Below are 25,572 nucleotides of genomic sequence, written 5' to 3'. Positions count from 1 at the left end.
TTGTTGATCTATGTTCTTAGAGGTATAGTCAAGATGATTCAAGGTGGTGAAGTTCATGGATAGCAAAGATGCAAGTCAATTGATTAGTTGTTTAATTTTGATGATGAAAATACTTAATAACAAACAATATCCAGTGAAGTCAAGCAGGCCCGGCCCAAAGGAGGTGCAACAAGGGCTGTTGCATCGGGCCCCAGAAATGAAAGGGCCTCTAAATTTTACCAAAACAAACAATAGCTTTGTAATTTAAATGTAGCCCCACATAAACTGCACAAGTTAATGTTCAACCGTTGAGCTATAGATTTTTTATTTTGTAGTAGCTTATTCTCTCCAAAGATTATATTTTATTATTTCTTATTTGAAAACAATTATGTTTCAAATTTCAATAGCAAAGTAATGAAAGTCTTCAAATATTTGATAAATTTAAATATATATAGTAGACAATAAAATGTGCCGAAGAAATAAATCTATTATTTTAATCAAAAACTATAGACTTATTTATTAATTTACAAATAAATAAATAATATTGGTCAAAAAAATAAAATAAATAAATAATATAAAATCTATAAATTGAAAAATAAAGATGGTTTAATTAGATTTTAATAATAATATTTTGGACTTAGGCCCTCCTTATCATACCAAAAAACAATAATATATAAAATTATAAACTTTTATTTAACAGTATATGTTAAAATTACTAGTTAAGTAAGGAAGTAATACTATTAAAATTTTCAAAAAAATAATCCTATTAAAATAAAAAGTAACTATATTTTATTTTTTTAATACCAATTTTTTTTATCTAAATATTTTTTTAATCAAAACATATCAATTATTAAATACGAATGTAAATTGAATCTAAATTGTATATGCATTATAATTACACTAGATATTTTAATTTTTTGAGAATTGTATATATTGTAAAACCGAATATCTATCACATATTAAAACAAATTTTGAATTGTAACTGATCGTACCTGATCAGAAGAATCGTCGTAGGCTGCTCGGACTGGATCTTCTAGGAAGGAGGAGGGGGGTGTACCTGCAAGGTACTCCAATGCCAAAGTAAGTTGACGAACAAAGGAGCGCAAGTACTAGCTAAGAGTGAGTAAGAAGTGAATACCTGACCCTCTAGTTAAAGAGGATATTTATAGCCCCCAGCGCTGGGCCATGATCTCGCTATTGGGTTGGATCCCCAAGCCCAACTAGGAGACCGCCAGGTTTCCTGAGCGGAAATATCGGAGGTGCGTGTATGCCCTCTGTCCTGGTTAACCGCTCCGAAGTTCAAGGGAGACGCGGTCTTTTAAAAGCCACGTGGAATACATGTTGCTCGGAGGGTCGAATATGAAGGATCCCTGCGCGGAGCAGAGTCCTCGGCAACGAAGGGGTTCGCGGGGTCGTCAGTGCCGAGCACATCGGTGTCGTATGCTCGGACATCTTATCTGCGTAGGAGGGCCGTAGAGGAACGTGGGCCTCTGAGGTTTATTGGGCCGAAAATCATAGTGGGCCTAACCTTGGCCCAGTCCAGAACAGGAGCCCCCCAAGTCGGAGTTTTCTGGTCAAGAAGCTGTGACTTTACCTGATGCTCGGGCCGGGGAGATGCTCGATGAGATGGCTCCTCGTAAACCAGATGTGCTCGGAGGAACAGCCCGTGGAGGAACGAAACGTCGCGCGTGTGAGACACGCGCTGACGTGGCATGGGTAATGATGGCCTAGGGTCTAGGAGGCGGCGCTTGTCAGGAGAAGCGACGCTTCGCCTTCCGAGCCCTTTCCCTATAAAAGGGGGCGAATCCTCTCATTTGGAAGTTTCACTCTCTCTGTTTACCTGCTCGGTATCAGACAGGCGTTCTTCGGGAGATACTCTTCCAGATTGTTCACCATACCGAGAAGCTCATCCGGTCATCGTCATCATGTCTTCACGTAAGTTCGCTTCCCTCTTCGTTGCTTTATTCTTTTCCGTAGGGTTTGTGTGCTTTATTTTCGCGGTCGTCGTCGTAGACGTAGGCGGGAATCAACGAGCGATCGTTGTTTCCTCCTCGGGTTATCCCGGCGATGCCCGGGGGTTAGTATGGGTCGGTGGACCAGATGATGTGGCGTTGTCATGTCCGCGTCATTTCGCGAGTCCTCGGCTGACGGGCGTCTTTCCTCGACGGGGGTTTAGCCGGGGGCTCCGCCGCTCCTGCTCTACCCTTTCGCTTGCATTGCGGTGGAAGGGTGGATTTGATGAACTGTCGAATTCACTTTCTCCCTTCTGCGTGCAGGTGAATCTGATTCGAGCGCTAGCTCGGAGTCCGGCTCGGGATCTGATTCGTCGTGGAGTAGCGAGTCGGATGGCTCAACGGCCACAAGTTCAGACGTCGAGATCATCGAGGATCAAAATGTGCCCTCCCTGGCTGATGACGACCATGTTGATTCTCCTGGCCCGGACGCCGAGGGAGGGGTCTCCCCAATGCCCTTGTTTAGTTACGAATGCACGGTTGCGGGCCGACTGGATAGCCGAGGAAGCCTTAACGGTCACTTCTCGATACACTGAGTCTCTAGATGGGGTCTTTACAGAAATCGAGGTTTTGAGAGAGGGCGAAGCGCCGAATTACCAAGTGACGTGCCCGTCTCAGGACGAGCGCATATGTTCTCGGTTCAACGGGGATGGCTTTGCGATGTACGAGTACGTGTTCAAGGAGCTCGGCTTCCGACTGCCCTTCTCCGATTTTCAGAAATCGATGATGGCGTTTCTAAACTTGGCACCGTCCCAATTGCACCCCAATGCTTTTGCTTTTATGCGAGCATTCGAGATTGTCTGTGATTATTTGGGCATTGGTGCCACGACCGCGTTGTTCGGCCGGTGCTTTCGTGTTCAAAGACAGGCGGCAGACGGGCGATACGGTTGGGTCTCGTTCAAGAATGCTGAGCGGAAGCTCTTCGGGATGTACACTGACTCTGTGAAAGGTTTCAAGGATCGATACTTTGTCGTTCGTCCGCTCAGCCCGGCGGCTTACCACGACGTGTCGGATACCGTGGTCCTTCGTGACGCCGACGGGGAGTTAGTGAGGGGTGAGGACGGGCAGGTAGCAAGGGAATTCTGCACGAGGTTCCCGTTTTTCTGGTGGAAAGGTCACTTCTCGTCTCCCCCTAAACATTACATTTGGGAAGATGGGGACCTGGACGAGCAAGATGCAGAGTCCTATTCGGTCCTATGCAAATATGTGGACAGCTTTACTATGTCCCGGTGGGTGACGAGGAATGGGAGTCCCGTATTGGACGAGAATGGTGTGCCGGTCGTGGAGCAGCGGCCTATTAATACTAAGGCTTTGCTATCTTGTCGGACTCCCGAGGAGACTCGGGCGTTGTTAGGTCGTGCTTATTCACCCCGCTTTCCGTTTTCCGTCCTGTGTCTTCGCTAACTCTTTATTTTTTCGTTTTCCGTCCTGTGTCTTCGCTAACCCCTTTTATCTTTTCTTCGCAGATGTCATGCCGGAGAAGGAGGATCCAGTCCTGAAGATGGCCCTGGATGCAAAGAGGAATCAGAAGAAGAAGAATCGGGGAACTGGTGCTGCGGAGAATTCGGCCTCGGCAGGCTCTCCTCGGGTGAACTTAGACGAGAGGTCCCCTAAGAGGCCTCGTCCTTCAGAGGGGGGACGCCATGAGCCGTCGCACTTGGGTTCCGAGCGTGCCTTCGTGTTGCCTCCCTGTTATAAGGACGGGGGTTATTTTGAGAAGTTCCCGCTGGTCACCTCTCCGGATGAAGCTCGTCGGATCGGTGAGATGGACCCCCCGTCCCTTCAGAAACAGCTGGCGTGCGACAGCGCCGCCGTGATGAGGGTCTTGGGGATGGCCCAAATGTTAGCGAATGGTGGCTCGGGTTCGGCCGAGGCTTTGAAGAAGGCGGAGGCTGCTAAGAAGACGGCCGAGGACAAGATAAAGACCATGGAGGCCGATCGCAAGGAGTTGAAGAGGAAGATCGATGCGGTTTTGAAGCAGAAGGACGGGGAGATTGCGGCGGAGAAGAAAAAGCTTGCCGACCTTCAGCTTGAGTGGGCTCCCTCGGCTGACGAGTCGTCAGATGTGGCCGTTCTGCGGACCAGGGCTGAATTCGTGGAGAAGATAGATGGCCTGAAGATAAGCCTGGCCGACATGGCTGAAGTCGGTTTCGAGCGTGCTGTTCGTCAACTGAGGCTTCTAAACCCTGGGTTGAAGGAAGATAATATCGGGCTTTCTTCGAAGATTGTGGACGGCGCATTGGTGCCCGAGTCTCCAGAGAGTGAAGAGTAGATAGTGGTCCTGGGTCTGCGTGCCCTTCTTCTTCGGCCTGCGTGCCATTTTATCTTTTGTTGGGTAATGCCCGGAGTACTTTGGGGGCCTGCGTGCCCGGCTTTATCGGTTGTAACTTTTGGATATCGTCGACCAAGTTGGTCGGCAATTTTAATGTTTTATAATTCTGCTTGCTTATATCTGTTTATTTTTACTTTCGGCGTTATCATTGTGTGCTTGTTCTTTTTGATAACTTTCCTGCTGTGCTCGTATGACGAGGTATTTCCTCTATACTTAGAGTATTTTGCGATTGTTCTAGGTAACTGATGACTTATGCTCGGACATGCCGGAGAGTCACCTGTATACTTGTGATATTATTGGTTTTGTGGACTATGCTCGGCCTAGATTGATTGCCCGGGCGTGTTGAGTACGGGCCGGGTGCGCAGAGCAGGTATGCGCTTTTAGCGAGCGCGAGACCGCGGTTGTGGCCAAGCGTTCGCGGCGTGAACGATCCCATCGCGAGCTGGGGTTCTGCCATGCAGGTACTTCCACGGGGGGTCTAGGTGTAGAATCCGCCGAGGGGTCGGTCCATCTATCCGACGAGAGGAATCGATCGTTGCTGTCGTGGGAATACTCACGTCCGTACCGACGACGTGGATCCGTGCCCGTCTGTTACCTGAGTTTGGGTTAGAGGCCGGGCGTTTTAGCTTATGTTTAACTATAATAACGTCTGAGTTTTTCAGCATTCCAGGGTCGAGCAAGTTTTTCACCGAGAAGATTCTCGAGGTAGCAGGCGCCGTTCTCGGTTTTGTCATAAACTCGGTACGGGCCTTCCCAGTTTGGGGCTAGTTTGCCCTCGCGCGAGTCTTTCATGTTTCTGCGAAGTACTAGGGCGCCGATTTCAAATTCGCGCTTTATAACTTTGGCGTTATGGCGAAGAGCTATTTGCTGTTTTAGTTTAGCTTCTCGGAGGGCTGATCCTGCTCGGATCTCTTCCACCATGTCGAGTTCTTCCCTCATGGCCTCGTCGTTAAGTTCTTCCTCGAGGGGGGATTCGGTGCGCCGAGAAGGCTCTCGGATTTCTACGGGAATTACGGCTTCGGTGCCGTAGGTTAATCGGAAAGGAGTCTCGCCTGTGCTCGAATGGGGTGTCGTCCTATACGCCCAAAGCACACTATGTAGTTCTTCGACCCAAGCTTTTTTGGCTTCGCCGAGTCTTCTTTTTAATCCTCGGAGGATGACTCGGTTGGCTGCCTCGGCTTGCCCGTTCGTCTGAGGGTGCTCGACTGAGGTGAAGTGTTGTTTCGTGCCGAGCTTGGCCACAAACTCTTGGAATTTTTTGTCAGTGAACTGGGTGCCATTGTCGGTGATTATGGCCTGAGGGACCCCGAACCGGGCGAGTATGTTTCGTTTGTAGAAACGGAGCACGTTTTGAGATGTGATTTTGGCAAGCGCCTCGGCTTCTATCCATTTCGTGAAGTAATCGACGGCGACCACGAGATATTTATTTTGGTACGAGCCGACCGGGAACGGTCCGAGGAGGTCCATTCCCCAGGTGGAGAAAGGCCAAGGAGATGAGAGGGATTTAAGCTCGTTGGGGGGGGGCTAGGTGCATGTCGGCATGCCGCTGACATTTGTCGCATTTCTGAACATGCTCTTTGGCGTCCTGCTGCATAGTCGGCCAATAATAGCCGGCTCTGAGGGCTTTCCTCGCCAGCGACCGGCCGCCGAGATGCTGGCCGTTAATCCCTTCGTGAAGCTCTTGCAGTACTTCCATTGCCTGCGAGCCGTCGATGCATTTAAGAAGGGGAATGGAGAAGCCGCGCCGATAGAGTTTATTTTCGATGACTGTGTACGAGCAGGCTCTCCTCTTAATGGCTGAAGCTTCCTTCGGATCATCGGGGAGCTCGTCGTTCATGAGGTATTTGTATACCGGAGTCATCCAGCAATGGGCGTCTCCGATGGCAAACACTTGTATGGTCTGCGCGTTTTTGCCTACGCTTGGATCGGACAAGATTTCTTGTATCACCGACTTGTTCCCTCCCTTCTTTCTTGTGCTTGCGAGCTTGGATAAGAGGTCGGCCCTCGAGTTGTGTTCCCGAGGGATGTGTGCGACGTCTGCCTTTGTGAATCCTTTCATCTTTTCTTTGACGAGCGATAGATACTCGGCTAGCGTGTCGTTTTTGGCCTGGTAATCGCCGCTAACTTGAGACGCGACCAGTTGAGAGTCGGTATTAAATCATGACTTCCCGAGCGCCCACGTCCTCGGCGAGGCGTAGGCCCGCTAGGAGGGCTTCGTACTCGGCCTGATTGTTCGATGTGGTGAAGGATAGGACTAAGGATACTTCGATGACGAGTCCATCGTCGTTCTCCAAGATGATACCGGCCCCGCTGCCCGCGTGGCTTGAGGCGCCATCAACATAGATGGTCCACTTTTTCTCGGTGGGTGTTGGGGAGTTGGAGATCGTCGTCATCTCGGCCACGAAGTCGGCGAGTGCTTGGGCTTTTAACGCTTTCCTGCCCTCGTATTGTATGTCGAATTCGGACAGCTCGAGGGACCATTTCAGCATTCTCCCGGCCATGTCTGGTCGGCTGAGAAGTTGCTTGATCGGTTGGTCTGTCCGGACGATGATAGTGTGGGCGAGGAAGTAGTACCTCAGTCTTCTGGCGGCCGTTATTAGGGCCAGTGCGATTTTTTCTATCTGTTGATAGCGGACCTCGGGCCCTTGTAGGGCTTTGCTAGTGAAGTACACTGGCTTCTGCCCATCTTCCGTTTCTCGGATCAGGGCTGCGCTGGCTGCCTCGCCTGAAACGGCCAAGTAGAGATAGAGAACCTCGTTGCTGTCCGGTCGGGATAGCACCGGGGGTTTGGAGAGCACTTGTTTGAGGTGGGATAATGCTTGTTCGCATTCCTCGGACCACTCGAAAGCTGCTTCTTTCCGAAGAAGCTTAAAGAATGGGAGTGCATGCTGGGCGGATTTCGCGACGAAGCGGGATAATGCCGTGAGCATTCCGTTGAGTACCTGGATGGATTTTTTGTTGGTAGGGGTAGGGAGGTCTGAGAATGCTCGGCACTTATCGGGGTTGGCCTCTATTCCTCGTTCTGTTAAGTAGAAGCCGAGGAATTTGCCTGCCCGTACTCCGAAGGTACACTTCTCTGGATTGAAGCGCATCCTGCAGGACCTGGCCTGCTTGAAGACCCGCTCGAGATGTAGTGTGTGGTCGGAGTCTTCTCGAGATTTGACGATCATATCGTCCATATATACCTCGAGCGTGTCGCCGATTTCTCCTCGGAAGACCTTGTTCATCATCCGCTGATAGGTTGCCCCGGCGTTCTTGAGTCCGAAGGGCATTACGTTGTAGTAATAGTTGCCCGATTCGGTCATGAAAGCCGTGCACTGCTTGTCGCATTTCGCCATGGGGATCTGGTTGTAACCAGAATAAGCGTCCATGAAGGACAACAGTTTATAGCCGGCCGAGTTGTCGACCAGTCTATCGATATTAGGTAAAGGGTAGGCGTCCTTTGGACATGCCCGGTTAACATCAGTATAATCAACACACATTCTCCATTTTCCATTAGATTTTTTAACAAGTACAACATTTGAGAGCCAAGTTGAATACTTGGCCTCGGAAATAAAATTTGCCTCTAGGAGGTCTTTTACAGCTTTCTCGGCAGCCTCCGCTTTCTCGGGAGACTGCCGACGCCTACGTTGTACTACGACCTTGGCGGTCGGATTGATGGAGAGGTGGTGGCAGGCGACCTCAGGGTCGAGTCCGGGCATCTCTGCGGCGCTCCAGGCGAACAGGTCGGCATTGGCTCGAAGGCAGGCTACAAGTTGTTTCCTCGGTAGGTCAGGGATGCCTTTGCCAATCTTCACTGCTCTGTCGGGGTTGTCTCCCAGGGGGATCAGCTCGAAATCTCCGTCGGGAACAGGCCGGACGGGATGAGGGGCCTTTGATTGTGTTTCCTCCCCGGTCTTCAGTTCTTCTTGTGTGAACCTTGCATCGAGGTCGACTGAGCTGACGTTGGCCGTTGGAACCTGATCTTCCCGAGGATGCTTGTCTTCGGCTCTTGGTTTTTTGTTGGAGCTGGTCGGAGGAGCGATCAGCTCTAGTCCTTTGACGGATGCATCGAAGATCCTTCTCGCAGCTTCGATGTCGGCGTTGATGGTGGCCACTTTCCCTGTCCTCGTGTAGAACTTCATCTTCAGATGGACCGTGGAGGGCACGGCGGTTAGCTCGGCCAGCGTTGGGCGCCCGATGATGCAGTTGTACAGTGTTTTGCAGTCGATTACCAAAAACCTGGTTTTGACTTGCCTGGACGCTTCCCCTTCCCCGAAGGTGACAATCAGCTCGACGTAGCCCCATGGTTTGGTGGTGGCTCCGTTAAAACCTTGGAGATCGGAACCCACATAGGGGGTGAGGTGCGAGTCGTCCAGCTGAAGTGTTTGGAAGAGGTGGGAGTACATGATGTCAACTGAACTACCTTCATCTACCAGGACCCGTCGAACATCGAAGTTCGCCATTCTGGCTCGGACGAGGAGGGGAATGGTGGCGTTTGGAGCTCCGCCGGGCAGTTCTTCGAGGTAGAAAGTGATTGGCTCTGACTTTCCTCGGAATTTCCGCAGAGTAGGGCCGAGATCGGCATTGGCGCTGAGTAGCTCGTCGAACTTTCTCTTGACTGAACTGACGGTGAGAGATCCGGGGTCTCCGCCGTTGGAGATGACCATTGCAGTGGGGAAATGTTCCCAGGTGCTGAGAGCGGTCGTCACGCCGACCGAAGGGATGAAGTCTTCCGGTCGGGTTACGGACAGTGCGACTTGAAGCGGTCTGCTGTCTGGTGAGTTCCCCTCGTCAGAGTTTCGAGGGATGTCTCTTCTGGGGGGTTCTCCCTTCTTGGTGTATCTTGCCAGGTGGCCCTCTTTGATCAGGGTCTCTATGGCATCTTTGAGATTTATGCATTCGTCGGTCATATGCCCGTGACTTTTGTGGTACTTGCAGTACTTGGACTTGTCCGTCCCCGGTCTTGTAGGATTTGACTTCGGGGGCCTGATGTTGGACTTCTTGAACTCGGCGTTCTGGCAGTCGGCCAGGATTTTCTCCCGGGAGGTGTTCAAAGGAGTGTAGTCGTTGAAACGCCCTGCCGGTCCTCGCCGTTCTTTGACATCTCGGGACCTGTCGTCCCTTCTTTTGTCTTGTCCTCGGCGTGACCCCGGATCTTCGAGGTTTGAGCTGCGAGCGGCATCACTGCCCCTCGAGGCTTTGATCGCGGCTGCCTCGCCTTCTTCAAAATCGATGAATGCCTTTGCTTTGCGGAGGAGGGCGTTCATCGAGTGCACCTTCTCAATCTTAATGGCCTTCTTGAAGTCACTGCCGGGGAGAAGTCCTCGCTCCAAGATGTACCTCTTCATGTAGTCTTCTGTCTGCACTTGGACGGCCTCCTTGTTGAATCTTTCGAGGTAATCTCAAAGAGGTTCGTTGGGTCCTTGTACCACGGCCTCGAGATTGGCTTCCGATTTCGGTTGTCGTCGGGAGGCTGTGAAGTGGCTCAAGAAGAGTTCTTTGAGCTCGGTCCAGGAATGGATGGAGTTCGAAGGGAGGTTCCTGTACCAATTCATCGCTCCCTTTCTGAGGGTGGTCGGGAAAATGCGGCATTTGATCGAGCCTCTGACGACGTGATAGTCCATGACCGCTTCGATGCTCCGAATATGGTCGTCGGGGTCAGTGGTTCCGTCGTATTGGTCCAATACTGGCGGTTTTTCCATCCCCCGAGGGAGGTGGGCTCTCCGGATACTGGCGGACAAGGGGCTGCGGAAGTCCTCCTCGTCGCTCGGTCCTGGTGAATGGTAGTGCCTGTTTCGTCGGGAATCCTCTTGGTCGTCACCCAACACAGCTTTGGAGGGGCCCCGACGACCCTGTTTGGGGGATGGGTTTCTTTGTTCAGCGGTTTCAGGTTTCTGATTCTTCCTGTTCTTTCTGGGTGGAGAACGGGAACGAGTCCTTCGGCGGCGATGTCTTCTCGGGGGAGACCTTGAAGAAGACGGGGAACGCCGACGGTATCTTCTCGGCGGTGAGCGCGAGGAGGAATAGGAGCGTGACCTGTAGTGCCTCCGCGGAGAGGGGCGACGTCGTCGCTGTCTTTCCAGTTCGTGAATTCGGTCGTCCTGAATTCTGAGGAGGCTGTTCGTCAATTGTATTTCTTTGAGCAAGCGGACGGTGATGGGGTCAGCATCCTCGGGAATGTTGAGCGGTTCCTCTTCGTCTCCATGACGGGCTCTCCGCCTCTCGGAGGTGTGGGTGAATGAGGAAGCATGTTGCCCGTCTCGGAGGTCGGTCTCATTCACATTCTGGGTATGTTCCGGCACGTTGGTCGTTCGGATCTGCTCGCCGTTCTGAACGTGCCCTTCTGGAGGAACATGGTCAACATTCTGGACCTGTTGTAGGACCTGCAACAGCTGAGTGTCCTGGGTTTCATGCCCGGACCTTTGTCGCCGACGATCCCCCCGACGATGATTAGCTAGCTCGCGGGAGGATTCCTCGATCAGCTCGTGAAGGAGGAAAGGGTCAGCGTTTGGGATGTTGTTGTTGTCAGCCATGACGATCGGAGATGATTAGCTTTGATCTTTGTTCTTTAAAGATGGGGAAGCAAGTTTCCCACAGACGGCGCCACTGATCGTACCTGATCAGAAGAATCGTCGTAGGCTGCTCGGACTGGATCTTCTAGGAAGGAGGAGGGGGGGTGTACCTGCAAGGTACTCCAATGCCAAAGTAAGTTGACGAACAAAGGAGCGCAAGTACTAGCTAAGAGTGAGTAAGAAGTGAATACCTGACCCTCTAGTTAAAGAGGGTATTTATAGTCCCCAGCGCTGGGCCATGATCTCGCTATTGGGTTGGATCCCCAAGCCCAACTAGGAGACTGCCAGGTTTCCTGAGCGGAAATATCGGAGGTGCGTGTATGCCCTCTGTCCTGGTTAACCGCTCCGAAGTTCAAGGGAGACGCGGTCTTTTAGGAGCCACGTGGAATACATGTTGCTCGGAGGGTCGAATATGAAGGATCCCTGCGCGGAGCAGAGTCCTCGGCAACGAAGGGGTTCGCGGGGTCGTCAGTGCCGAGCACATCGGTGTCGTATGCTCGGACATCTTATCTGCGTAGGAGGGCCGTAGAGGAACGTGGGCCTCTGAGGTTTATTGGGCCGAAAATCATAGTGGGCCTAACCTTGGCGCAGTCCAGAACAGTAACTATGCTATATTTTTTTCGAATGAAACATTCTTCTCTATTGTTTGTACATTTTATTTAAAAGTATAATCCACTATTTCTTACTCTTCTTTTCACACACCTAAGAAAATGAATGAAAGGAAAAAAATTTATGATTGTTTTAAATTTTTTATAGTCTAATTTTGAAGATTAGAACCGGGCCTCCAATTTATTTGGGCCGGCCCTGAAGTCAAGTATCCGCTAAAGATAACTCAAGCATCCAAAGATGCACAAGATGATGATTAAGATATCCTCCCGAATCAAGCTATGCTCTTGAAGATCAAGATACTTTTTAAATTCAACATTGTGGTCAAACGACTCTCAAGTGAAGACTTTGTATTTCAAGGGTCAACAATGTTTTAATCCTTTCATCGCTCAAATGATGTCAATCAACATGAAGACATGTCAAACCTCATTAAGAAGAATCAAAGTTCTTGAATGATTCTAAACTCAAATATAATATTGTCAAGACTTGAAGCTTAAGAGTTGTAAAAGAGAGGGAGGTGAAAGCTCATTTGGTCGTGTCTGTCTGAGTGACTAGTATTTTGTAAAAATAAAAGAGTATTTTTGAAAATATCATGGCAAAATCACACACACAAACACCAAAAACATGTAAGAAGTCTCTCATAATTTCATTTAAACCACCAAAAAATATTTTTAGGGTCTAGCCAGTCGATTAGAAGAGTATTTGATTGATTGAAAAATTAAGTTTCACTCACCTATCACACAATCCAGTGCTACATGTTCGTACCAAGTACATTGAATTTGACATACATTTCGTATATAACAGAGTAGTGTCCGAGAAACTATCCATTCAATATGTACCTAAAAATTGGTGATACATTAACAAAGTTGTTCAAAAGACAATGTGCTTTAAGAGCTTCGGTCCAACCTCGAGGCTGTCTTCCAACCCCTTGATGTTATGGGGGGTATTAGAGTAGCTCTTCACTTAGACACAAAGATAGAATTACTCCGGTATATTTTATAATTAATTCAGTTAGTTAGTTAGAATTAGTTATGGTTAGTTGGGATTGACTAATAGATAACATGTCCATTACACCTTACATTATCTAGTCTATTTGATTGAGATCAAATTCCTATTTCAACAATAGAAAAACCTATTCCCATAGTAGTGTTGGCATCAACACAATTAATTAATGATATTGACATGGTTAATTCAATCATCATGGCCATAAAAATATACCAAAGAATTGATAAAAAAACAATTTAATTTTTTTAAATAGGTGAAGGGATAATAACTGTCTAAAATTCATATTTAGCCTTACAATATCTTATGTGTCGATGAGCTTACTTATAGTGTTATCATCATCACATCACCATATCATACTAGCACAAAATGGAAAATGAATACAAACGTGCACCATTCATTAATCACACACATCAAGCACTTCTTCTAAGGAACAAAACAAAAAGTTAAAAACATACACAACCAAAACAAACACAACTCATGTTCCATTTCCATATTGCTGTTTAATTGCCGAGCTAGTTTTCCTCAATGCTACAATCATAGAACTTCCATAACTTCTAAGGTAAACAACTCTATAATGTAATTGCTCTCTAAAACCACAACTTGATGGTTTATCTCTCAAAGAATTCAGCATCACCACAATCCCACCAATTTTCACAATCCGATCAACAAATTCAACATCACTAGAATTTGATGTAAAGACAAAATCATAAGACTCATCAAGGAACAAACTCTTTCTTCCATAATCACTATCCATGATTACCACATCAATGCCCTCAAATCCAAAGCCATTGTAAGGACTCACAATGAGAGCCTTAGAATCCTTTTTGTAGATTCCTTTCTCACCCATATCATGAAGAATCAAATTCAATACCTCAAAATTGTAAGAACCAAACGACGTTTCAATTTTGGAAACAACACATGAATGTGAACTCGAGGTGAAAGACAATCGATTAAGAATGTTTCCTAGGAAAGGCAATGTGACAAGAATCATAAACAAGAACAATGATCGAGACAAAACACGTAAAACCTTAGTATCAGGAATCCTGATAACAATAGAATTATGAGGATTCAAAGCCATTCTTGTTCCGCCATGAAAATGCTTCTTATTCATCTTTGGTTCAATGGATCAAAACAAAGACGACCCAGGTGAAGAAAAGTGAAGATCAATGAGAAGAAATATACAAAGATGTGGACTTTACTTTAGCGACTGCAAAATCTGGAAGCTGTGTGGTTTCCACCCACAAGAGCAGCAATACGGTTAGTTCGGATTCTACAGCATAAGACTATCAATTGTTTCATTCTTTGGATCTCCATTGTAGAACATGGAAGAAGAAAGAGTGTTTGATTATGTGAATGAGATGAAGAGAGGGAAAGAGAGATGGGTGTTTATAGAGAGATGAAGATGAGTTGTGCATTGTCTTTTAGTGAGGGAGGTAGTATACTATGTTTAGTTTAACACTTTGATGTCGTGTGAGTGTTGGGTTGTTACCATTTCATTCAAGCTTGCATTTATGTTTATCCAAAAGTAATAACTAGCATTGTTGAGGTGGGGTTAGGCCAAGATACATAATTGAATCTCTTTCTTTTCTTTTGGTTTGAAAAATCAACTCATTGCTATTTGATGATTTTTACATATTTAGAAGTATTAGAGTAGTTGTTCGATTAGATAATAGCATAGTTAGTTAGGTTTACTCATTTATAACTTGGAACTAATTAAGTTATTTAGTTATTTTGAATTAGTTATGGTAAGATGAGATTGACTAATATAAATATTAAGAATTTAGGAGTGTCATTTCAAGATTTTAATTAGTCAATCAATAATGAATTAGAAATTTACTTGAGCTCACACATAGTATCAACACTACTAGAAATATTCGTATTACCTGCGGAATTTCCTGCGAAAAGTATTCCGCAGGTATACCTGCGGATTTTCCTGAGATTTTATTAAATAAAATAAATTTCCTGCGGATCCAGCGTTGGCAGTAAATTCCGCAGGAATACCTGCGGATTTTACTGCGGAAAACGTATTTTAAACAAAATATCTAACAAAAATATAAAATCCGCAGGTAAATTCGCAGGAAACTTTCCTGCAATTATCAACTTTTATTAACACGAAGCTGTAATACAAAATTCGCCCTGCGGAATTACCTGCGGATTGACATTTCATTATTTAAATTTATAAAAAAAATTTAATTATTATATTTTCTATTTCATTAATTATATTTATGGTGTTTTATATTTAGTTTAATTTTAATTTTTAATCTTAATTTTTTCAATGTTATTAATTATTTTTATAATGTATTTTAATTAATTTTTATTAAATAAATAAATGGTATGTAAATTTTAAATTATAATGTATTTTAGTTAATTATATTTATGGTGTTTTTATATTTAGTTTAATTTTGATTTTTAGTCTTAATTTTTTCAATGTTATTAATTATTTTTATAATGTATTTTAGTTATGTATTTTAGTTAATTTTTAATAAAATCAATGTTGTTTTTATATTTTATTTTAGTTAAGTTTTTAAAAAATAAAATTAAAAAACTATTAATACCTAAATGAGAATGTAAACTTGATTGAATTAAGTATCTACCAATAAGAAACTACACTACATTGGTATTCATTTGAAACAAAAGTTATCTATACTTTTGCTGTTATTGTAATTCTTCAAATTAAACAAAATTGTTCCTACAACAACGTCACTTTGCTCAACACAATTCAAAAACCTAAAAATCCATTGGTCTTCGCCGCAACCGCCATAGCTGTGTACATCACCGCATCTTCGCCGCAACCGCCATAGCTGTGTAGCATCACCGCATCTTCGCCGCAACCGCCATAGCTGTGTAGCATCACCGCATCTTCGCCGCAACCGCATAGCTGTTTAGCATCACCGCATCTTCGCCGCAACCGCATAGCTGTTTAGCATCACCGCATCTTCGCGGGTGTTTTGTTGCCGCAACCTCGCCGGAGCCTAGCGTTGTCATCTTCTTCATCTTCACATTTCAACTCAGGTATTCTCTAGAGACTAGATACACTTCGTCCTCATCCAATTCATTTATGAAATTAGATGATTTTAAGTTAGATTGAGTATAAACTTAGTTGAATTTTGTAAACAAGGTGTTTGTTGAAATGCCACAATGAAGAAGTAGACAGACAAATATCCTTTGTTTAAATGCTTGCCAGTTTGACTTTCACTTATTCTTAAAGGGAGGGGGTGATTTTTGCTCTGTATATACACACAAGAACTGCATTACATGCAATGAAAATCAGGAAAGATAGTATTAGTTTATTTGTAACACTAGAATAAGCCCTTGCAAAAACTAGTTCTGCAAATTCAGCTTTACTGAATTCAAGAAGAGTTTTTTTTTATGGAATTCTAGTCCATGTAGTCTTAACCATTGATACCTAAATTACAAAGCATATAGATTTCTAAGAGCTAATATGTAAAACAAGAGTCCTAAAAACATTTAAAGAAATAACAATGTTGAATGATTCAAGGTAACATTCTTGATATTTAAGTTTGAATTATGCTTCTATTTACAGAAGAGAAAAACCTCTTAATCCACTTGGAACGAAAAATATAACCGTCGTACACTACACACTTGCCTAATTAGCTATTAATTTAATTAACTAACAAACTTGTTGAAGTGAAGTGACAGTTAGTCTAACTAACTAACTAACTAGAAAACGGTTAAGAGAAGTTAGTTACAGTTATTTGTGAAGCAAGCCTTGAAATGAAACAAACAAGTATACACTCACACACACTGAAAATCCATTATTAAATATATATTTGAGTCTTGCAAGAAGCCATTATTCTGCATTCTCTTTTATTCTTGTTTCTGTGAAAGAAGTTGAAAGAAACAAAGCTCAGAACACCATGGTATCACCAAGATCAATCAAGGCCTGGAGGATCAAAGCCGACCGACACTCCTCAACCTTCCATTCGAAACATCCAACTAGACTCAATTGGCCATCATCCACCATCGGATTCTCCATTACGAAACCGAGTTCCTGAACCAGTTCCACCTTTTCTTTCATCAGGTCGCCCTTCTGCTGAACCATCACCAGAAAACCCTAGTCCTGACTCTACTGAACCATCATCTACAACCTCGGCTGAACCCTCACCACCTGACTCTCCTCAATATCCACACTACTTTATGTTTAACTTTAGAAAAGGTACAAAATTCTATAAATCTATATAATACAAAATTTTATAAAACCAACCAATATCTCGAAAGTGCAAAGCAAAGAATATAATAATATCACAGAAAAAACATGGGCATTGTTATTGACTCTCATTTCTTAGCCCTCACAGCCATTATCACCGTAACTAAACTCTCTCTCTCTCTCTCTCTCTCTGCATTCTTAATTACATCATTAATATTAATTAATCTCTTTCTTCTACTATTATTAAACTAATAATTGCTTGTTCAGATTGTTTATTAGCTTTTGTTTTTCATTGTCATTGCACTTCTCAAATTCGATAAGGTCACTGATTTTGCAGGTACTTTCTTCTTCTTCTTCTTTATCTTCCAAAACTATACAATCAATTCAATTTTTGTTTATTTATTTACATATATGATTCTTCAATTTACAGGAAGTACCAATTTCGTTTTTGTCGCTGTATTAACCTTAGTACTCAAAGGTGAATGGCATTTTCGCCAGGTAATTGAATTCTAACGTCACTTTCATTTCATTTTTCGAATCAATTTACCTTATTAATTCTATGAAGTTACTCTTTTTTCAGATAATCCTCACTCTCTTTGTTGTATTATGGGGTCTTCGCCTTGGTTTTTTTCTCTTACTCAGGTATAGTTTCAATAACACTTCAATTCTGTTCAAATTATAGGGTTTCATAATTTTCTGTGCTTTTTTTGTATTGTATAATTGCATAATTGAGCATGTTTCTTAGTGTGTGTTTGGTTCTGCGGTGACAAAAATTGATTCTGGTTGAAAGTGAGTTGGATGTAAAATGATTTATAGACCAATTCGTGTTCAATCAAGGTATCGTAGCATGGCACGGTGTTCTAATCGGAAATTTTTTATATAGATTAATTCTTCTGAATTTCTCATGCTCAACTAACATAGTACCAAGACTAGTGTGAATTATCATTGGGTTGACTTTTTGAATGTTTGTTTTTTACTTGATTTCATTTCTGAATATCCCTTTTCAGGATTTTACAGTGGGGAGAGGATCGCCGTTTTGATGAAATGCGTAGTAATTTGGGGAGACTGGTTGTGTTTTGGATATTTCAGGTTTTTTATATGATTTTCTCATCTTTTGTCTTGGTTTTTATTTGATGTCTTGCAGAGTGTTTGATTCGATTTTTTGCAGGCTGTTTGGGTTTGGGCTGTGAGTTTACCTGTTTCAGGTTAGTCTGTTATTACTTTCAAATCAGAGTGTTTTTAAGTTGGTTCAGCAGTTGGATGCGCTTATTTGTGATTCTGTAGTTCTGCTTATTTGGTCCCTAAAGCCTCTGTGAAAACCCTTGTAGGTTATACCTGACAATGCTACTCTTATTATGATTACAATTTATTTGTAGTTGATTATAGTTTATATTTTTGTCTTTCATTGAGCATAGATCCTCCTTATTAGACATTGATTTGTTTCTGAAGTTGATTTTTTTATGATTTGGGGTTAAATCTTGTTTGGCTGTCTCTAAAAGTAATTTTCCCCCTGGATGGAAAAAACGTATCAGAGATGAATAAAAAGTGTCCACCATTTAGTATATAACGGTTGGGACAAGTAAATCTTGTTTGGTCTTTTATGATTTGTTGCACTCTAATTTTTCAGGTTTTGCATTCCTTTGAATTCTCTCAAACTATGCCGCCAAAAAAGTCCAAGAAGAAGAATATATCAACTCAACATGAAGTCACTCAACCTCAATCCAATCAACCCCAACCTATTTCGTACCTTATTCAACCCCAACCCACTCCACCTCAACCTATTCCATATCTTATTCAACCTCAATTCACTCAACCCCAACCTAGTCCTCATATCATTCAACTCACTCAATAACAAGCTCAAGCTCAACTCCAAACTATTCCACATCCAAGTCGGCCTCGACTCACTCAACTTCGGCCACAACCCCAACCTATTCCACGTCCATTTTGACCTCAACTCACTCAACCACCGTCTAGATCTATATCCCAATCCCATCATTCTCATTCTCGTCCTCATTCCGTTCAGAAGTTGAATTTTGATTTGTACTTTTTTTTCATTTTGACTTAGTTTTTGGATTGTATTGTCTTTTTAACTTGGTTGACAAATGATTAGTAATAACTATGTAAGTACTTCTTACCAATTATGTTCTATGAATTCAAGTTTAATTTAAATTGAAAATTATAATTTTATTTTATATTATAGTTATTTAAATATATATATATATATATATATATATATATAATGGTTCAAAAGTTTATTAAAATAAAAAAAATTATTTAATTTGAGAAAGAAATTTCCTGCGGATTTACCTGTGATATACATTTCCTGCAGATTTACCTGCGGAATTAGCTGCGGATTTACCTGCGGATTTATCTGCGAATTGTTTCCTGTGGATTTAGCTGCGGAAATACCTGCGGAATTATCTGCGAAAAATATTACCCACGAAGGTTTTAGCTGGGGACATAAAACCGCAGAAAAATCCGCAGGAAACATGTTTCCTGCGGAAATTTAGCAAAAATCCGCAAGAAATACATGTATTTCTAGTAGTGCAACCTTCAATTCTCTTGGTTTTCACAAAATAATCTTTTTTCTTCTTTTTTTCCCTAATAGTTAATTTGCTTCATTAATGGTGCATGACGATGAATCTTCTCGAAAATTCCTCCGATATTCAAAACTGAGGTAAATCAATCAACAATGCAATCTCTAAAGATTATGAAATCTGGATTGTTCAAGATCAAACTTTGTTAATTTGGATTCCTCCAACAATTTCTAAACTGGTGCTCCATATGGTTCTTACCTACAGACGTTCCTATAAAATTTGGGACAAAATTCACAAACATTTTCGTGCAGTAATGCAAGCACGTGTTCGTCAGCTACGAACCAAACTCAAATCAAGCAAGAAACTAAATCGTTCAACCTCATAATTAGTTATTCGCATCAAAGCTATTGTTGATTCACTTTTGTCTTTAGATGACATAGACACTGAGAAAGATTAAATTAATGTTGTTCTTGATAGATCAGAGAATACAATTCATTTTTTTATTCCGCTCTATGGTCAATTTAGACCTCCCACCATGTATGACGTTAAAGCGCTTTTATATGTTCAAGAAGCTCAACTAGATAAGTTCATACAAGAACTCTTTGTCTCCAACGTCTCTGCAAATATTGTGCATTGAGAACCAATTATTTAGCGCAAGAGAACTCATATTTGTGACTTTAATCGTGGTTGAGGCCGCTCCTAGGATGACTCTTCAGGCTCCATACCTACTTGTCATCTATGTACGAAGTATAGACATGCAGTTCTTAACTGTTGGCATATGTATGAGGAGCACTTGGTGCCATCTACTAGTATAGACATTGTTAGTACCATGGTTTTAGGATTGACACAATTTTGCTAAAACATGGTTTACTACAGATGTTATGAAAGATGTTCTAACATGTTGCTCAGGAAAGATGTCCTGACAGATGTTGTGACATGTTATACCAGAACATTAACATATGTTGTTTTTAAACCTTGACAGATTTGATTTGATTCTGTGATATTTCTTTTGGAGATATCTCAGTTTATTTCGCAGGTCAAGAAGACTTAATCTGGAACACATTTTTATATCTCCAACTGTACAAGTGGCCAAAATTGGATGCTAAGACAATTTAAGAAACTTGATATTTGTGTTCCAAGATTTAAGGAGATTTATCTACACAATTGGTACGTCAATCAACTTATGAATTAAGAAATATCTGGATGCAGATTTTGAAGCCCATGGACTGCAAAGGTGTATTTAAAGAGAAGACTTGACCTTATGCAAAAAAATATTTTCAGAATTTGTAAATTAGGGGAAGCTAAAAGTTGCAGGTTTGAGAGTCTCTTATGTAGGTGCTTTGTCACTCTTGTATCTTCTGATACTCGTGGTAGACGTTTTGCTCTTACTTAGAAGCCTTTAGGTAATGAGTTGAGTTTTTGTTCTCACTCTTTAAGCTTTTAAGCATGAGAGTTGAGTTCTATTCTTGATCAAAGCTTTTAAACAAAATCAAGTATTGTTCTTAGTTAGGGTGCTTAACTAAGTTCTTTGATTAGAAAGTGTGATCTCTCTATTTGGGTTCCCTTGGTCACAGGGTGTGTGACTGTTTAATCACTGCGGTGATTGGAAGTGGGATGGAAATTTCTCGGGTCTAGATGTCGACTTCTACGCAGAAGTAGCAATGGATAATGATTAAGCGATAAGTTATAAACTATGGGTGTTTGGCTTTGAACTAATACTACTGATAGTGGACTTCCTTCCAGCTTTGTAGCCCCTAGATTAGGTATTGTTGCACTGAAATGGGTTAACAAATTTCTTTGTTATTTATCATTTTGTCATTTACTTTCAGTATCAAACACAGGTTGATGAATCATTTCAGTTTGAAGACAAATGTCGTAACACTGTCTTCACACTGTTATGATGTAAAGACATCAGTATTAACATGTTTTGTCTGTACCAAAAATTTTAGATACTACACATAGAAATGACGGCTAAAGCTCATGTTTACTCAGTCGAAGAAAATTATGCAAAAGCAACTCAACCAACTATAACAATTGCTACAAAGGATCAACTTCCATATACTAATGAATTCTTGCTGCCAAGAGAGTTTGAGTCATAAGCTTGGTTTGCCATTATCCTATCTAACCAAAGAGTTTTGTATAATAAATCATGCATGGGTTATCAATAAGATTATAATGCCAAGTCTTTTATGAGTATATGTGTTGAATCACTTTTATAAGGTAAGTATTTGTTTTATTGTCTCCATAGGAATTGATGTGATATTACAGTCGTTTTACAGTTGATAATATTTTGAGTAATGGCTTTAAAAGGGTTTTGGTATTGGAAAGTAACGATTGCATGAAAAAGTAAGTAATGAAGGTAAAAAAATTGGGTTTTGAATGGTTTAAAAAACTTGTCAAGATTAGTTTTGTTAACCTATTTCATACATTTCCTATTAATTAAGCATGTGAACTTACTAATGATAATTATAATCATGTATCCTTTCAATACCGTTTATCTCTAAAGAGATATCATGAGTATTGTCATATTAATGACTAGATGATGTCTCATGCAAAAAATCAACACAATAATCTTTATAGCTTGATACAAGTAAATATCAACTCACAAATCTATGTCTAGAGTTTATTCATTGATAGATGAATATCTTAGGTCAAGGTTTGAAAAATACCTTTCAATAGTGATTGAAATCAAACATATAACATTAAAAGCAAAGATATTCATCATATATTGATCATCAACAAGGTTCACATACAAAATATAAAAAGAATCACATATTATCTAGATTAACTACCTCTAATCTTGACTCAAGAGATGTTTATCTATCCATAGACATGGTAGCTTTAATAACAAGTAAAATGAGAAGATGATCAAGCATCAACTTTGATTTCTCGACTATTGATGCGGAATCAGGTTCGATTCTTCACTTCTACAATGTTTTTGCTCTGTTTTCTCTCTCAAAAAGGTGTTGTATCCCCAAAAAAATGATGGGGTATTTATAGAGGTGACAAAAAGTCGCAGACCGCGCTTAGCCCGCTTTTGCGCGCTAAGCGTGTTGCCACTTAAAGTTAAACTTCCTTAGAGTGCACCAAGCGCGCCAGATGGGGCTTAGCGCGAAACTCTCTATCCAACCATTTTCCACCATGCTGGGTCGCGCTAAGCGTGCCTTGTAGCATGATTTTCTTCCACAAATATGCTTGGAATCCATTTCTCATCTTTTCAATGATCTAAACTTCAACCAAGTGCATAAACCTACAATTTTAACCAAAAAGTGATTAACTAAACATTATTTACTCGATTAAATTAACATACAATTATTTATACTAAAACAAGGGGTTTGACAAGAATATGCAATAAATAGAGTCGAAAAGCACCACTAAAATATACTAAATATTAACACATTTTGGCACCTAACAATTCTCACCAACTTGCATCTTTATTTTTCCTTGAACAAAGGTAAAACTCTACAAGAAACAAGAAGAATTTTTAAACAAAGTCAACTAGAGAAAAATGTATGGTTCAAATTCAACAGACACGCGCGCACAAGTAATTCCCAATCACTTCCTCATAATCAAAACATGGTTATGACCTGAGTTCTAAACACAAACATCAATGAATGCATACTCAAGCAACAACATGTTCATAATTGAATCACCTAACTCTCTCTTCATAAAATGGATGAAGAACTATGTACAAATTTACAAAAGGACAAAACACTCTCACTAGTAACTTTGCTAAAATCAAGATCAATCTATGCATTCATCAAACGAATAAAAAAGAAAACCATGAAAACAAAGATCACAAAGAGCTTTTCAAGGTTTGGCAAGCGTTACAACAAAGGGTCATATATATAAGGCCATTGAAACAAAAATGGGACAAAATTTATGAAGAACATTTTAACTATGTACAAATTCCATTATTGCTCTTAGATCAATCCCTTTTCTTTCATCCTTTAATTTCTTTTCTCACAGTGCAATCTTTTCTTTTCTTATAAATTCTTTTTTTTCTTTTTTTTTTCTTTACTTTCACATGTTCTCATTTTGAATTTTTCTTAAAAGATGCATTGTTCCACCAATTCTTTCTTTATTTTCTCATAAAAATCACTCTTCCCAACTTTAAACATTGCTTTCTTTCAAGACAATGCTCTTCATTCAAGGATATTTCAACACATAGGGTCAAGTCTTTTCAACAAGAAAAATAGAATGAATCAATAATAACTTTTTAATGATCAACAAAAAAAGCACTAAGTGGTATACTTAATAATTTGTTGGACTTTTGATTGATTCACTTAAAAAAATTATGGCTCAAAAGGGGCTCACAAATGCTCACACTTCTCACAAGGTAGATTGAGGCCCTTTTTGGATTGGTGGTCATTCTCATCATAAAAAAAATTCTTGATCCTTTCTAAGTTTCCACAATTTCAACTCGAATGCAATATTTAACATGAATTAAACGAGCTAAAACAAAGATACTAGTCATCCTTCGCATTTTAGTGAAGAATGAAAAGTCACTCACATTTGTGATTCTGTCCTAAATGATTCCAGTATGAACAAGCATTTGCAAAAAGATGCATGACATGATTTTGCATAAGGCACAAATTTCATAATCATGTTAGCATTCTACAAAGCGATAACAATGTACCTTATGTACGCGCATCACATCAAGACTCTTATCATCACCACCACATTTTTGTGTTGACAAATGCAATTTGATTAAATCATTCATTGTTTCTTGAGTAGGAGTGGAAATAGGCTAGGTTAGGTTAGACTTTAGAAGAACTGATTCTGACCTACGATAAATTTACAAGGCCCGAGCCTAGCCTATGGCCTACTATAAGCTCATTTTTTCCGGCCTGACTTGAAAGTCTGTTTAAAAGCATGTTTGTTAATAAGGTTTTCAATTAATTCATATTACTTAAGAAGCCTTATAGGTCGGCCTATATAAGCCTATATAGGCCGAGCTATTTAACATTTTTTTTAATATATATGCATATATAGGTCAACTTATTTAACTTTTTTTCAAATACATATGCCATATATAGACCATCATAATAAAATTATTTTTAATATATATGAAAATATAGGCCGACCTATAACGCTTCATAGACTTTTTCAATAGCCTAAATCTGACCTATTTAATTAAATAGACTTTTAAAAAGTCTAAACCTGACCTTTTTATTAAATAGACCGAACTAACTTAACCTTAAATTAAATAAATTGGATTATAGACCCATGAAGACCAACCTGACCTATTCTCTCCCCTAGTTATAACTCTCTCCCCGTTACGGTTACAATTACAATTATTGGGGTTTTCCCTACCAAATGCAAGACTAATGACCCCTGAATAGGGGTGTAATCGGATCGGTTTGGACCGGTTATTGGTCGAAAAAAGATTCAAACCGATGATATCTTCATCGGTTTGGTTTGGTTGATCGGTTTTCAATATTTTTTAAAAATTATATTCATCAGTGTATTCTCCACTTTCATATTTTTCAGTGTATTTTATGCTATTTTTTTAAAATAATACATTTCATGTAATTTATTTCATGCTCTATTTTTCGAACAAATGGCAAGTTTCTCTTAATTCATACGGAACAATGTTATGATTTTCATTGCATCAATAAGTTCAATATCAATTATTAAAATTGACATTAGACATCATAAAGTTGAAAAGGGATTTGAAACCTTAACAAATAGAACACAATAAAACACATATTAATTAACATGTTTCACAACTCAAACACACATCAAAACTATTTTCTAACAACAAATAAGACTATAAGGAATTTTAATGAAGAAGAAACAAAAGGTAAATAAAATTATGTATGAAAATTAATGAAGATAACTTTAACACGAAAAATGCGACCATAACTTATAAGAAAGACGGTAGAGGGAGAGAGCAACAATTGTGGAAGCCAGCGAGAGCAGCAATTTGGTGAAAAAAGTTTTTGTGATTTATAGTATCTACTTTCTATGTTTTGGAGTTTGGTTCTAGATGTGTGTTTTGTTGAAAAGAAGGAAGTGTAAACAAAGATGGTGAATGGTTGAATCGATACAAAATTTGGACTTAATTATAGGTGGAATTAAAGATTAAAGTGTAATTATATCTATTGGTTCGGTTCATCGGTTCCTATAAACTAAAACCGAGAACCGAACCAAACTACATCGGTTTTCAATGGTTCGGTTCGGTTTTAGAATCGAACCAAAAGAATTCAATTTTATTTCAGTTTGATTTGGTTTGAATGATCGGTTTAATTGGTTTTTTCTGATCCGCTTACACCCCACCCCTAACTAATTAACTATTAGTAAATGATATTTTTTGTTTTTTATTTTTTAAAATAAAACCCATTTTGTGTTTAAGTAGAGTATTAGTTTGGGGAAT

At 41.1% G+C, this 25,572-nt stretch overlaps 1 protein-coding gene and 1 pseudogene across 1 annotated transcript; one reads left to right on the top strand and one right to left on the bottom strand.

Moving 5' to 3' along the window:
* Window positions 1-12,963: 12,963 nt before the first annotated feature.
* Window positions 12,964-13,599, bottom strand: LOC131598386 (uncharacterized). The gene has a single exon (XM_058870999.1). The coding sequence runs from the start codon at window positions 13,597-13,599 to the stop codon at window positions 12,964-12,966; it is 636 nt and encodes a 211-aa protein (XP_058726982.1).
* A 3,165-nt stretch (window positions 13,600-16,764) lies between these two features.
* LOC131598380 (uncharacterized) lies at window positions 16,765-18,300 on the top strand (annotated as a pseudogene).
* The last annotated feature ends 7,272 nt before the right edge of the window (window positions 18,301-25,572 follow it).

This window comes from Vicia villosa, linkage group LG1 (genome assembly GCF_029867415.1).
Source record: "Vicia villosa cultivar HV-30 ecotype Madison, WI linkage group LG1, Vvil1.0, whole genome shotgun sequence".
Lineage (NCBI taxonomy): Eukaryota > Viridiplantae > Streptophyta > Magnoliopsida > Fabales > Fabaceae > Vicia > Vicia villosa.
The sequence above is the reverse complement of the archived record's forward strand: the minus strand, read 5'-3'. Positions and strand labels throughout refer to the sequence as shown.

Coding starts and splice junctions, on each gene's coding strand:
- LOC131598386 (XM_058870999.1), bottom strand. CDS start 13,599: ATGAATAAGAAGCATTTTCATGGCGGAACAAGAATGGCTTTGAATCCT.